General features: G+C 46.0%; 1 protein-coding gene across 2 annotated transcripts in view; it reads right to left on the bottom strand.

Annotated features, from left to right (window-relative positions):
• Positions 1 to 14,626, bottom strand: part of LOC137535379 (zinc finger protein 585A-like) — a 133,577-nt gene extending 118,951 nt beyond the window's left edge. For both annotated transcript variants that reach the window (XM_068257209.1, XM_068257208.1), the window contains exons 1-2: positions 14,573 to 14,626; positions 11,363 to 11,709 (exon numbers count right to left, since the gene is read on the bottom strand). In XM_068257209.1, the coding sequence (XP_068113310.1) occupies positions 11,363 to 11,636 (274 nt within the window). In that variant the 5' untranslated portion in view covers positions 11,637 to 11,709; positions 14,573 to 14,626. The remainder of the gene's footprint in view (positions 1 to 11,362; positions 11,710 to 14,572) is intronic.

Raw genomic sequence — 14,626 nt, 5'->3', positions numbered from 1 at the left:
AAAGACAATTGCATTTCATTATCTGTTAATGGCAGAATCTCATTATAGGTCTCAGTCGCTAAGGATAACGACTCTGCAGATCGGACACGTTTCTTAGAACGTTTGCGTTTTGCCTTAGACCCTGCTGTTTTTGGTGATTTATTCAAGGCTGCAGGAAAATTATCAGGAACACTCTCTGCTTGCTGATCATTTTTGCAAACAATTGAAGGAGCAGCTGATTGGCCTGCTGCCAGGAGTTCATTTAGAGGAAAAGGCAATGGATCTATGCGTAACCAGTTATGGATCACAAACGCTAGAAATTCCAGCGGTCTCTCATTCAAATCGGAATGATTGAGAACATCACATGCCCACTGAAGCAATTGCCCTTTAAACAAAATATAAACTAGCTGGAGTGCCCAGGTTGAAACAGGAGTCGCTTGGAGATCGGGATTGGCCAGGAACCTGGCACATTCAGAGAAAAACTCATTTTCTGTTTCAGGGTTAAGTTCTTCAAATTTCTTAAAGGAACAGGAACCATAATTAACTGTGTCATACTTTCTGGGAATCCCCCCCACAATGGGGATTGGTAAGGGGGTTTTCATAATGTAAGGCTTGGTGGTGTATTCTCCACAGTCAGCATGCAACGCATGAGCTGACGTGGAGGAGGTACACACACTAGCACAAAGAAACAGGCTATCCCTAGTATAGTGGAGGGGAGGACTGACTCCAATAGGAGATTGTGGCGCACAGAGCCGGTGCAGATCTGACAGCCACAAACAATGCTTTCGTTATAACGTCTCAGCGCAAAGTAGCGCTGAGCGCATAAACCAGAACTGAGGAGATCAGGACAGGTAGACAGAATGAACGCTTGCTAGCTAGCAGCTACTTAGCGACAGCAAGCGTCCAAAACCAGACAGACTGGAATGAGGCAGCCAATGCGTTGCGGCGATGGCGTGCCTCACAAAGACAGGACAGGATAGTCAGGAAATAGCAGGATCAAGATAGATGAACGTAACACAGATAAATATACAATAAGTATGTTTTCCTAGCGTATTACAATTACAGCTATCAATGAAACTATTTGTAACGTCTGACTAACATATGTATATATCGGCAATGAACCGATATATGACATAAGCAGGAACGCTGACTAGGACTGGAGTAATACAGGGAACAGGACTCAGAAGGATTCGCTATCTCTTCGCAGAGATGAACGCAATCCACAAACAGTAACAGAACAGGATTCAGAAGGATTCGTTATCTCTTCGCAGAGATGAACGCAATCCACAAACAGGACCAGGAACAGGATAATTAGCTCAGCACGGGTGCTCACGGTACGCGCAAACTACCAAAACGTGCTGGAAAACTGACTAACTGAACACAGGAAATAAACAGTTCGTGTACGTATATATCAGCGACACTGATGTATCAACGTAACACGAATACAAGGAAAATAATAAACGTGCTGGTATGCATATATATTGGCAATGAACCAATATATGATGCAAAACCAGCAAAGTATCTTTAGAACAAGAAACACGATCGGGGGCTGAAGCGACAGCAAGACGGGCTTAAACTGAAGCTATGAAAACCCAAGGAAACCCTGCAGGAAGCAGATCTTTATACTGAGGTCATCCAATGGGAGCAGACATGCAGATTTCCACACAGGTGAATGATAATCAGTCACAAGCTGACAGCAGGGAAAGACAGACAAAGCTATGCAGCTTGCATGGAAATAGATCAGAACTGCCTGAGCTGCAGCACTACTACTTCCAGGAATAGCTGCTGCAGCAGCGATCATTACAGACAGAAGCTCTTCTTTCCAGAGTCCTGCACGATGCAAACCTACACAATGGTCAAAAAGCTGCCTGCCTGCACAGGTAGCTGAGCAAATCATCACACCGGGAAAACCATTTAGAAATAACTGGAAAAGCTCACGGGCATCGTTCGCAAGGTCACTCAAAACTAATATTCAGAGCAAAGGACAAGCAAAGCAGTCCTTTTGAAGATACGCCCACCCTAACGTCCAAAGTGGGCTCTCGTCTGATGATCTACAAGGATGTTTGGGTGGAAAGAATAAAGGACAATTGGGTAATCTCAACAATTTCGAACGGTCACAAGTGGAAATGTCGATGGACCCCCAAAGACAGATTTATTTGAACTTACATTTCAAAAAAATCAGCGGAAAGCGGACACATTAAGAGAATATGTGAGTTCCTTACAAGAGCTAGAGGCAGTACGTTTAGTACCTCCAGGAGAAAAGGGAGAGGGTGTTTACTCTCAACTATTTCTCGTCCAGAAGAAGAGTGGGGGATTTCGTCCAGTTATAGACCTGAAGTATCTGGACAAGGCAATAGTAATTCCGAAATTTCAAGATGGAATCAATTCAATCAATTATTCTGGTAATCATGCCCAACGACTGGATGATGTGGATTGATTTACAAGATGCGTACCTCCATATACCCATAGACCAGAGGTTCCAAAGGTTCCTAAGATTCTGTGTAGACGACATACATCTACAATTCACGTCACTACCTTTTGGCCTTTCCACAGCACCTCGGACATTCACAAAGATCTTGGTGGCTGCAATAGCAGAATTGAGACTGAAGGGTATCAGAATACACCATTATCTGGACGACATCTTGATACTGGAAGATTCAGAACAGAGGCTGATCAGTCACAGGGACATGGCGATAAAATTCCTGGAAGAGCTGGGGTGGATTATCAACTGGAAAAAGAGCCAGATGACTCCAACCAAGGATTTAACTTACTTAGGAGCGTTGTTCAACACAGTAAGCAACACAGTATCCTTACCACAAGAGAAAGTGGAGAATCTCTCGATATCAATACAGAAGACCATACGTCGGTCACAAATATCGTCAAAACAGTGTCTACAAATACTGGGATGGATGTCGTCAGTAATTCCAATGGTCAGATGGGCCAGATGGCGTATGAGGACCTTTCAGTGGAACTTTCTGAAGCAGTGGGATCAGTTATCGATGCACCAAAGGATCAGGTTATCAATGTCATGCAGAGTATCTCTCCTATGGTGAATAGATCAGAAGAATCCGAGTCAAGGCTTTTCCCTGATACCTTACAATTGGATCATGATTACGTCAGACGCAAGTCAGATTGGCTGGGGAGCCCATTGTCTCCAAAATTGGGCACAGGGCCGTTGGCCATCGAATCAGCAGGGGACAGTATCCAATATATTGGAACTAAGAGCGGCATTTCAGGCAACTCAGGCCTTTGCACAGATAGTAAAGGATTCAGCTCTATGCCTACAACTGGACAACCGAGCTGCAGTTGCATACATCCAGAAGCAAGGAGCTTATCATTGATCAAGGAACTTACTCCATTAATGAATTGGGCGGAGAAGAACCTTCTGGCCATCAGAGCAGTTTATCTCCCGGGAAGATTGAACACGAAAGCAGACTTTTTATCCCGGGAAGTTATAGACAACAACGAATGGAAATTGAATTCTGCGGTTTTCAAGCAAATAATCCAGATATGGGGACTTCCTCAGATAGATTTATTTGCGACAGATCTCAACAACCAGTTGCCGATTTTTCTTTCCAGAAGCTGGGTACCGGGGACGAGTGGAATAGACGCCTTGATAGCCCCATGGAAGGCATCTCTGATATATGCATTCCCTCCGGTTCCATTAATATTGAGATTTCTCAAGAGGCTGAAGACAGAACAAGTGACGGCAATAGTGGTGACTCCTTACTGGCCCAAGAGGCCTTGGTTTCGGCTATTGATCAGCATGTCGCTTTGTCCTCCTCTGAAACTACACATGACGCAGGACATACTGTCTCAGAGGCAAATGTTTCATCAGAATCCGGAAATATTGTCTCTAACGGCATGGAAATTGAAAGGAGGATTTTAACGGAAGCAGGTTTTTCTCAGCCAGTGATAAATACATTACTGAGAGCCAGAAAGATATCCACGAATAAATCATATCAAAGAGTATGGAAGAAATTTATAGAGTTTTCATCTCTGAAGGAAGTGAACTTTCTATTTCCATCCATTTCTCATGTACTGGACTTTTTGCAAACCGGGGTGGATCTTGGCTTGAGTGTTAGTACCCTGAGATGTCAGGTTTCTGCTATATCAAGTCTAGTAGGTCAAAGACTATCAGCGGATAGATTGATCCAATTATTATTTCAAGCATTAATGAAGATCAGACCCCCTGTTAAAAAGATGCTTCCTTCCTGGGACTTACCTCTCGTCTTAGAGTATCTGTCAGCGGAACCATTCGAGCCAATTGAATTCTGCTCCATCTGGAATCTAACGCTAAAAACAACCTTTTTAGTGGCAATTTCTTCTGGCCGAAGAGTTTCAGAAATCCAAGCGCTGGGAGTTTATGATCCATACATAATTTTCTATCCTGATAGGGTAGTTTTGAGACCAGTAATGGATTTTCTGCCCAAAGTAATCTCAACGAGACACTTGAATCAAGAATGGACCTTACCAGCCTTTCCTAATGCGGAGGAAGGTTCAGCAAGTCATCAATTAGACATTGCCAGAATCCTGAGAGTCTACGTAGATGCTACAGAATCCTTCAGAGACTCTGACCACTTATTCATTTGTCCTTCAGGGCCTAGGAAAGGAAAGGACGTTTCGGCTAGAACTATAGCCACTTGGATAGTCAGGCTTATAAAGGCAACATACAGAGCTAAGGGAACGATGGAAATTCCAGCAACTTCAGCTCACTCAACTAGGAGCGTGTCAACCTCCTGGGCAGCCTCTGCTGGGGTCTCCCTCACAACGATATGCAAGGCAGCGAACTGGGCATCTCCTAATACGTTCATTAAACATTACAGAATTGACCCATCTGTGTTAACCTCTGTAAATTTTGGGGAAAAAGTGTTGTCTGCTGTAGATAAATGATCTATTATTCTATTTATATAAATGAGTGTTTTGCATTATACCCACCCGTCTGGTTTATTTTTTACTAGTTATATCCCAGGAAGTATGGAGACGTGGAGGTATCAGGAAAGTCAGAAAATTTGTACTTACCTTTGTAATTTTCCTTTCCTGATACAACTCCACGTCGACATACGACCCTCCCTTATTTGTTGAACGTGTCTGAGTACTAGTAACAAGAATGAGGTGTGTGGGATCGTGACCTTTATTTATAGTTTTAGAACGGGTCCTATAGGGGTTAGAGGGGAGGAGCTAACCCAGGAAGTATGGAGACGTGGAGTTGAATCAGGAAAGGAAAATTACAAAGGTAAGTACAAATTTTCTGACTTTCATTTACATGCGAGTGCACTACTGCTTTTATATTTTTATAATAAAGCGTTATTACACTTGCAAGTTTTATAGATTCAGGGTCTGGCATGTTTGGTTGCAGAGAGCTTAACCACTTATGTGGTTGAAGACGGTATATCTACGCCCTGCAGGACGTCAGTTCCCGCCCAAGGAAGTAGATATTCGTCTATTGCAGCGGATGCTCGTTCCCGTTCTCACCACCGTCAGAGGAGAGATGAATGAATGGGTGTTTTTACAATTATTATTTATGAATGATTTAGTCAGTGCTTGCCCATTGTAAATTCTTTCCTCTGATTTTAATTCTGAAATGTATCACATGGGGACATCTTTACTGCTGGCAGGTAATCTCTGTGGAAGGAGATGGTGCTTTTTTAGTTGTTGGAAACAGCTGTTATTTCCCCTGGTAAAGGCGATATCGGCTACTGATTGGGATGAAATTCAATCCTTGGTTACACTTTAAGCATTACAGAGGAGGAGACTGTCCCTGTGGCTGTGTTTAAAGGTGGTCAGAATACTGCTGTTTTGCTGTGTGGAGAGTAATTTAAATAAGTGAGGAGAGCAGGTCTGTGATTGGTCAGTGACTGATGCAGGTGAGCATTTACCATATATGTATGTCGGTGGAGGCGCAGTTTTTATTGCTGTGATACCTTGGGAACCTTTGTGCAATACCAATGATGGGAGACAGAAGCCATCTTGCTATATCAATAAGCCTATTTTTGACCTGTTGATGAATCAGCCACAAACATCAGTGAGCGCATTACAGATTGTATTGTGTATGGTGGAAGTACACAAGATTGCCAACCATGGGGAGATAATTTGATATCCTTAACAGTTATATGTATCATTTTTCATTTGTTCTGAGGTGTATTTCAGAGAAGACCCCTGAATAGCAAAAACTGTCATTGACAAGTGGTTTTAAAAGGTGGCGTAACATGATAGTTGAGCTTCCAATTGACTTAGAACCATTTGGAAGGTGAGATGTTGCTGTTCAGCGCTGCAAGAACTTGCATTCACTCTGTACACATTGCTGATTATTGCAGCTATGAGGGTCTCCCTCCCTCCCGGTCAGAGTCTCTGTTGGGCAGCTCTAGTGATTTGTGCAGCGATCTGTACACACTGCTGGTTATTGCAGCTATGAGGGTGTCACTCCCTCCTGGTCAGAGTCTCTGTTGGGCAGCTCAAGTGATCTGTGCAGCGATCTGTACACACTGCTGGTTATTGCAGCTATGAAGGTGTCACTCCCTCCTGGTCAGAGTCTCTGTTGGGCAGCTCTAGTGATCTGTGCAGCAATCTGTACACACTGCTGGTTATTGCAGCTATGAGGGTGTCACTCCCTCCTGGTCAGAGTCTCTGTTGGGCAGCTCTAGTGATTTGTGCAGCAATCTGTACACACTGCTGGTTATTGCAGCTATGAGGGTGTCACTCCCTCCTGGTCTGAGTCTCTGTTGGGCAGCTCTAGTGATCTGTGCAGCAATCTGTACACACTGCTGGTTATTGCAGCTATGAGGGTGTCACTCCCTCCTGGTCTGAGTCTCTGTTGGGCAGCTCTAGTGATCTGTGCAGCAATCTGTACACACTGCTGGTTATTGCAGCTATGAGGGTGTCACTCCCTCCTGGTCTGAGTCTCTGTTGGGCAGCTCTAGTGATTTGTGCAGCGATCCGTACACACTGCTGGTTATTGCAGCTATGAGGGTGTCACTCCCTCCTGGTCTGAGTCTCTGTTGGGCAGCTCTAGTGATTTGTGTAGCGATCTGTACACACTGCTGGTTATTGCAGCTATGAGGGTGTCACTCCCTCCTGGTCAGAGTCTCTGTTGGGCAGCTCCAGTGATTTGTGCAGCGATCTGTACACACTGCTGGTTATTGCAGCTATGAGGGTGTCACTCCCTACTGGTCAGAGTCTCTTTTGGGCAGTTCTAGTGACTTGTGCAGCAATCTGTACACACTGCTGGTTATTGCAGCTATGAGGGTGTCACTCCTCCTGGTCAGAGTCTCTGTTGGGCAGCTCTAGTGATTTGTGAAGTGATCTGTACACACTGCTGGTTATTGCAGCTATGAGGGTGTCACTCCCTCCTGGTCAGAGTCTCTGTTGGGCAGCTCTAGTGATTTGTGCAGCGATCTGTACACACTGCTGGTTATTGCAGCTATGAGGGTGTCACTCCCTCCTGGTCAGAGTCTCTGTTGGGCAGCTCTAGTGATTGGAGCAGTGATCTGTACACACTGCTGGTTATTGCCATTATGAGGGTGTCACTGCCTCCTGGTTCGAGTCTTTGTTGGGCAGCTCTAGTGATTTGTGCAGCGATCTGTACACTCTGCTGATTATTGCAGCTATGAGGGTGTCACTCCCTCCTGGTCAGAGTCTCTGTTGGGCAGCTCTAGTGATTTGTGCAGCGATCTGTACACACTGCTGGTTATTGCAGCTATGAGGGTGTCACTCCCTCCTGGTCAGAGTCTCTGTTGGGCAGCTCTAGTGATTTGTGCAGCGATCTGTACACTCTGCTGGTTATTGCAGCTATGAGGGTGTCACTCCCTCCTGGTCAGAGTCTCTGCTGGGCAGCTCTAGTGATTTGTGCAGCGATCTGTACACACTGCTGGTTATTGCAGCTATGAGGGTGTCACTCCCTCCTGGTCAGAGTCTCTGTTGGGCAGCTCTAGTGATTGATGCAGCAATCTGTACACACTGCTGGTTATTGCAGCTATGAGGGTCTCACTCCGCCCTGGTCAGAGTCTCTGTTGGGCAGCTCTAGTGATTTGTGCAGCGATCTGTACACACTGCTGGTTATTGCAGCTATGAGGGTGTCACTCCCTCCTGGTCAGAGTCTCTGTTGGGCAGCTCTAGTGATCTGTGCAGCGATCTGTACACACTGCTGGTTATTGCAGCTATGAGGGTGTCACTCCCTCTTGGTTAGAGTCTCTGTTGGGCAGCTCTAGTGATTTGTGCAGCAATCTGTACACGCTGCTGGTTATTGCAGCTATGAGGGCTTAACTCCCTCCTGGTCAGAGTCTCTGTTGGGCAGCTCTAGTGATTTGTGCAGCGATCTGTACACTGCTGGTTATTGCAGCTATGAGGGTGTCACTCCCTCCTGGTCAGAGTCTCTGTTGGGCAGCTCAAGTGATCTGTGCAGCGATCTGTACACACTGCTGGTTATTGCAGCTATGAGGGTGTCACTCCCTCCTGGTCAGAGTCTCTGCTGGGCAGCTCTAGTGATTTGTGCAGCGATCTGTACACACTGCTGGTTATTGCAGCTATGAGGGAGTCACTCTCTCCTGGTCAGAGTCTCTGTTGGGCAGCTCTAGTGATTTGTGCAGCAATCTGTACACTGCTGGTTATTGCAGCTATGAGGGTGTCACTCCCTCCTGGTCAGAGTCTCTGTTGGGCAGCTCAAGTGATCTGTGCAGCGATCTGTACACACTGCTGGTTATTGCAGCTATGAGGGTGTCACTCCCTCCTGGTCAGAGTCTCTGCTGGGCAGCTCTAGTGATTTGTGCAGCGATCTGTACACACTGCTGGTTATTGCAGCTATGAGGGTGTCACTCCCTCCTGGTCAGAGTCTCTGTTTGGCAGCTCTAGTGATTTGTGCAGCGATCCGTACACACTGCTGATTATTGCAGCTATGAGGGTGTCACTCCCTCCTGGTCTGAGTCTCTGTTGGGCAGCTCTAGTGATTTGTGTAGCGATCTGTACACACTGCTGGTTATTGCAGCTATGAGGGTGTCACTCCCTCCTGGTCAGAGTCTCTGTTGGGCAGCTCTAGTGATTTGTGCAGCAATCTGTACACACTGCTGGTTATTGCAGCTATGAGGGTGTCACTCCCTCCTGGTCAGAGTCTCTGTTGGGCAGCTCCAGTGATTTGTGCAGTGATCTGTACACACTGCTGGTTATTGCAGCTATGAGGGTGTCACTCCCTCCTGGTTAGAGTCTCTGTTGGGCAGCTCTAGTGATCTGTGCAGCGATCTGTACACACTTCTGGTTATTGCAGCTATGAGGGCCTCTCTCCCTTATGGTCAGAGTCTCTTTAGGGCAGCTCTAGTGATTTGTGCAGCAATCTGTGCACACTACTGGTTATTGGAGCTATGAGGGCCTCTCTCCCTCCTGGTCAGAGTCTCTTTTGGGCAGCTCTAGTGATTTGTGCAGCAATGTGTACACACTGCTGGTTATTGCAGCTATGAGGGTGTCACTCCCTCCTGGTCAGAGTCTCTGTTGGGCAGCTCTAGTGATTTGTGCAACAATCTGTACACACTGCTGGTTATTGCAGCTATGAGGGTGTCACTCCCTCCTGGTCTGAGTCTCTGTTGGGCAGCTCTAGTGATTGGAGCAGTAATCTGTACACACTGCTGGTTATTGCCATTATGAAGGTGTCACTGCCTCCTGGTCCGAGTCTTTGTTGGGCAGCTCTAGTGATTTGTGCAGCGATCTGTACACACTGCTAGATATTGCAGCTATGATGGTGTCACTCCCCCCTGGTCAGACTCTCTGTTGGGCAGCTCTAGTGAATAGTGCAGCAATCTGTACACACTGCTGGTTATTGCAGCTATGAGGGAATCACTCTCTCCTGGTCAGAGTCTCTGTTGGGAAGCTCTAGTGATTTGTGCAGCAATCTGTACACTGCTGGTTATTGCAGCTATGAGGGTGTCACTCCCTCCTGGTCAGAGTCTCTGTTGGGCAGCTCTAGTGATTTGTGCAACAATCTGTACACACTGCTGGTTATTGCAGCTATGAGGGTGTCACTCCCTCCTGGTCAGAGTCTCTGTTGGGCAGCTCTAGTGATTGGAGCAGTGATCTGTACACACTGCTGGTTATTGCCATTATGAAGGTGTCACTGCCTCCTGGTCCGAGTCTTTGTTGGGCAGCTCTAGTGATTTGTGCAGCGATCTGTACACACTGCTAGATATTGCAGCTATGATGGTGTCACTCCCCCCTGGTCAGACTCTCTGTTGGGCAGCTCTAGTGAATAGTGCAGCAATCTGTACACACTGCTGGTTATTGCAGCTATGAGGGAATCACTCTCTCCTGGTCAGAGTCTCTGTTGGGAAGCTCTAGTGATTTGTGCAGCAATCTGTACACTGCTGGTTATTGCAGCTATGAGGGCGTCACTCCCTCCTGGTCAGAGTCTCTGTTGGGAAGCTCTAGTGATTTGTGCAGCAATCTGTACACTGCTGGTTATTGCAGCTATGAGGGTGTCACTCCCTCCTGGTCAGAGTCTCTGCTGGGCAGCTCTAGCGATTTGTGCAGCAATGTGTACACACTGCTGGTTATTGCAGCTATGAGGGTGTCACTCCCTCCTGGTCAGAGTCTCTGTTGGGCAGCTCTAGTGATTGGAGCAGTGATCTGTACACACTGCTGGTTATTGCAGCTATGAGGGTGTCACTCTGTCCTGGTCAGAGTCTCTGTTGGGCAGCTCTGGTGATTTGTGCAGCAATCTGTACACTGCTGGTTATTGCAGCTATGAGGGTGTCACTCCCTCCTGGTCAGAGTCTCTGTTGGGCATCTGGCCGACACCAACAAAGCCAAACACAAGAAATTCTTCCCAGCTGTTCTATAGGATTCTATAACATGAATAAGCTGCTGATGTTTTATACCTCAGTGTTTCTGGATGTGTGTCTGGATTGTCAGAGAAATTAGGAAATTATTTGCATGGTTACTGACTGTCCTGACAAAATGCATTATTATAGTAGCTGTGTAGCCAGTATACACATGGCATCCATATTACTGCTCACATTTGTTTTGCTATTAATGTGAGCCACACTTTTATCAGGATAAGATGCCTCAAATGACATCAGTTGCCCCACTTTGTGCTGTGGTAATTATCCCCCTTGCCAGATCTGTCATTTCACTATTCACTCCCTGTCTGAAATCCATGCAGTATGGGTGGTAACTTCTTACTCTTATGAATACTTGTTTAGCATAGTTGCACTTGGCATAGTTGTTTCCTAGAGGGATATTTTAGCTACTTTTCACTTCAGTCTCCCCTCCCCCCAAACATCTCTCACATTCTTATAGTCCCTAGCCCAATTATAGGGATCATGTGACCAATACTGTGCCCAGATGGGACATATTTCTTAGTCAGATTATTAAGTCTTTAGAATATCTAATGTTTTTCACTCACCAGTGCTCATCCTTGTAATAATGTCTTCCTCCTTAAATGCTCTCATCATGTCACCCTCCTCCACAGAGCGCTGATCACTCCTCAAATATTTCTCTTCTTCTTCCTCTTTAATTGTCCTCATCATGTCACCCTCCTCCATAGACTGCTTATCTTTCCTCACATATGTCTCTTCTTCTTCCTCTTTAATGGTCCTCATCATGTCACCCTCCTCCATAGACTGCTGATCACTCCTCACATAAGTCTCTTCTTCTTCCTCTTTAACTGTCCCCATCATGACAATCTCTTCTGCAGACTACTGATCACCCCTTGCAAACCTTCTCTTGTTCTCTTGAGCTCAGATCTTAGTTCTGAAAAGGATAAATTATAACTTTAAGATATTAGCAGTAATAGACAGAGCACAGAAAAGAACATAATTTGCTAAGGGTGATAACCTCCCATAAGCTGTGGTATCCTGCACATTCACTACCACAGTCCTCTCTCCCAGTGTGCCTTGCTCATCATCTGGTGCTTCTCTCCTCCTCTCCATGCACACATTGCTGGGAGGTTACAGCAGTGCCGGCAGCGGTAGATGGATGAGGATGGGAAGAGAGAACAGCTAGAGACAGAGGAAGATAGGAGTAGAGGCCTGCAGCTGATTAGCTATAAATTATCATTACTCATGGCTCTGGCACCTGATGAACTAGGCAGAGGGGACTGCAGCTCTATATCCTGACCATACCTGAGCTGGCCCTGGATTTATAGCATAAGAAGTAATAGAAATCCAGAGATAAGGTAATACAGAGAGTGTGCATACGTGTGAGGCGGTAGCTGCTCCACAAGGATCTTATGGGCTCAGTATTCCATGGCATACAAGATCAGCCAGTCACAGCTCCACTCCGCACTATTCACAGATTATATTCCTCTCTATGTCTCCATCCCTGAGGAGCAATTATCTAACCTAATCCCCCATATAGATGCTTTGTACCATTCTCAGAACTACAGGCCTACTACTCTAAAAATGTAATTCTACTACTCCCTGCAAATTCTTTCCTTAACCTCTTCTGGAGCGGGCTAGTTGAAATCTATGCCTTGTTTATGTCCGCTTATCACTGCCAGGGCGTAGATTTCACCTTCCGGGTTAGCTTGTATTTGCCGTTCCCATCGTCTGTGCTAATACTAATCCCCTGCAACCTGCCCGCTCTGCTGTCACACTGACAGTAGAGCTCCTTATCTCGGGAAGGAGCCAATTTCATTGCCGCCTGACCCCCAATATATGTGACCCAATCACTGAGATCATAGCTCGTATTTGTGAAAATAAACTCTCTGGTCCTTAACCAGTAGGCGACCGCGTCACGCCAATGGGCGTGCACACGGCGCCAGCCCCAGGACCTCCTAATGCCGATTGGCGTAAAGTCCATGGGGCGTGTTTTGCAGGAGATCTTGGATGATGGAGCTCCACCATCAGTCTCCCAGCAGCGATCACCGCTAGGAGACTGTTAAACGACGGCGAAATGTGCTTCCATACATAAAACCCACACATTTTATTTTCCCATTTGCCCTGCTTATTACACCATTTAAATTGTGCCTCTAGTACAATGTATCGCAATAATATCCCTTAAAGCTGCAGTGGCCTAATTTTTAAAAATTGGCCTGGTCTTTAGGGGGGTTTAAGCCCGTGGTCATTAGGAGGTTAAGGGCCAGAGACGCAGAGTAAGGAAGTGGATCAAGTAAATCTGTAATTAAATAATTGCCCCTAGGGGGTACTTACCTCAGGAGTGGGAAGCCTCTGAATCATAAAGAGGGGATCCAGTGCTGTGACCCCACGGAGATCTCCTTGTCGGCATGTGCACTAGTGGCTTCCCACTCGGGTGGAAATAGGTTGTAGTAAACTATGCTGTAGAGGGTGCTGTGATTGGATAACCGTTCCCTATGAGGTTTCCTGCTGGGTCCCCTACACTAGACTAGCACCCGTCTCTCGGCCATATAACCTGGGTCACTCCAGCCATTCATAACATAGCAATGTAGCTCAACGGGTGATCTTACTTGTTCGTTTCAATATGTGGAAGACGTAGGATGTGAAACAACTGGATAATTTTAACACCTCCATGTACAGGGGGGGCAAGAGACTATTGCAGGAGAGCTCTCATACTACATGGAAGTGTTAAGATTGGCAAATCTAAATTGAATGTGTGTACATACCCTCATTCTTTATCCACTTCAGTCCCTCCCATTTAGCATAACAACATTACATATGAAAACCTCTTAACTGAGCTATTATGTAGGGGAAGAGAGATGACAACTACCCGAGGCCTCAGGAGGGGGCTGCAATACCAGGGGGGTTATATTGTGGAGGTCATATGGCTACACTGTGGGGTAAAATGGCAATGCTAGGGGCAGAAGAGGCTATACAGGGTAAATACCAGCACTGGAGGGACATGGCTATATTCCATATACATCTTCTCTTGTCTCTGTGATGGGACTGAATTATTACTAGGAAGGTGAGATGCCAGCACTGGGGGGACATGGTTATATTCCATATACATCTTCTCTTGTCTCTGTGATGTGACTGAATTATTACTAGGAAGGTGAGATGCCAGCACTGGAGGGACATGGCTATATTCCATAAACATCTTCTCTTGTCTCTGTGATGTGACTGAATTATTACTAGGAAGGTGAGATGCCGGCACTGGAGAGACATGGCTATATTCCATATACATCTTCTCTTGTCTCTGTGATGTGACTGAATTATTACTAGGAAGGTGAGATGCCAGCACTGGAGGGACATGGCTATAGTCCATATACATCCTCTCTTGTCTCTGTGATGTGACTGAATTATTACTAGGAAGGTGAGATGCCAGCACTGGAGGGACATGGCTATATTCCATATACATCTTCTCTTGTCTCTGTGATGTGAATTATTACTAGGAAGGTGAGATGCCAGCACTGGGGGACATGACTATATTCCATATACATCTTCTCTTGTCTCTGTAGTGTGAATTATTACTAGGAAGGTGAGATGCCAGCCATAATCTATGGCACATATAGGGGGGGAGGCACTAAAAAACTGGCAAACAAGTCTCAGCAGTTATAAAAGTCTCTTGTATGGCAATTACTACAAGGGGGATAATCAGGATAGTGACAGGAGTACTATGACCTCCTCTGTAACAAAGTATGTCCACCCGGACCTCTGCTCTGCTGTATAATAAGCTGCATAACAATAAACACAATTACCTCTTCCAGCCGTGTACTCTCCCCACCTCCTTCAACTTCTCCTCCTGCTGTTAC

This window comes from Hyperolius riggenbachi, chromosome 10 (genome assembly GCF_040937935.1).
Source record: "Hyperolius riggenbachi isolate aHypRig1 chromosome 10, aHypRig1.pri, whole genome shotgun sequence".
Taxonomy (NCBI): domain Eukaryota; kingdom Metazoa; phylum Chordata; class Amphibia; order Anura; family Hyperoliidae; genus Hyperolius; species Hyperolius riggenbachi.
Note: the sequence above shows the minus strand (reverse complement) of the source record. Positions and strands in the feature narration are given on the sequence as shown.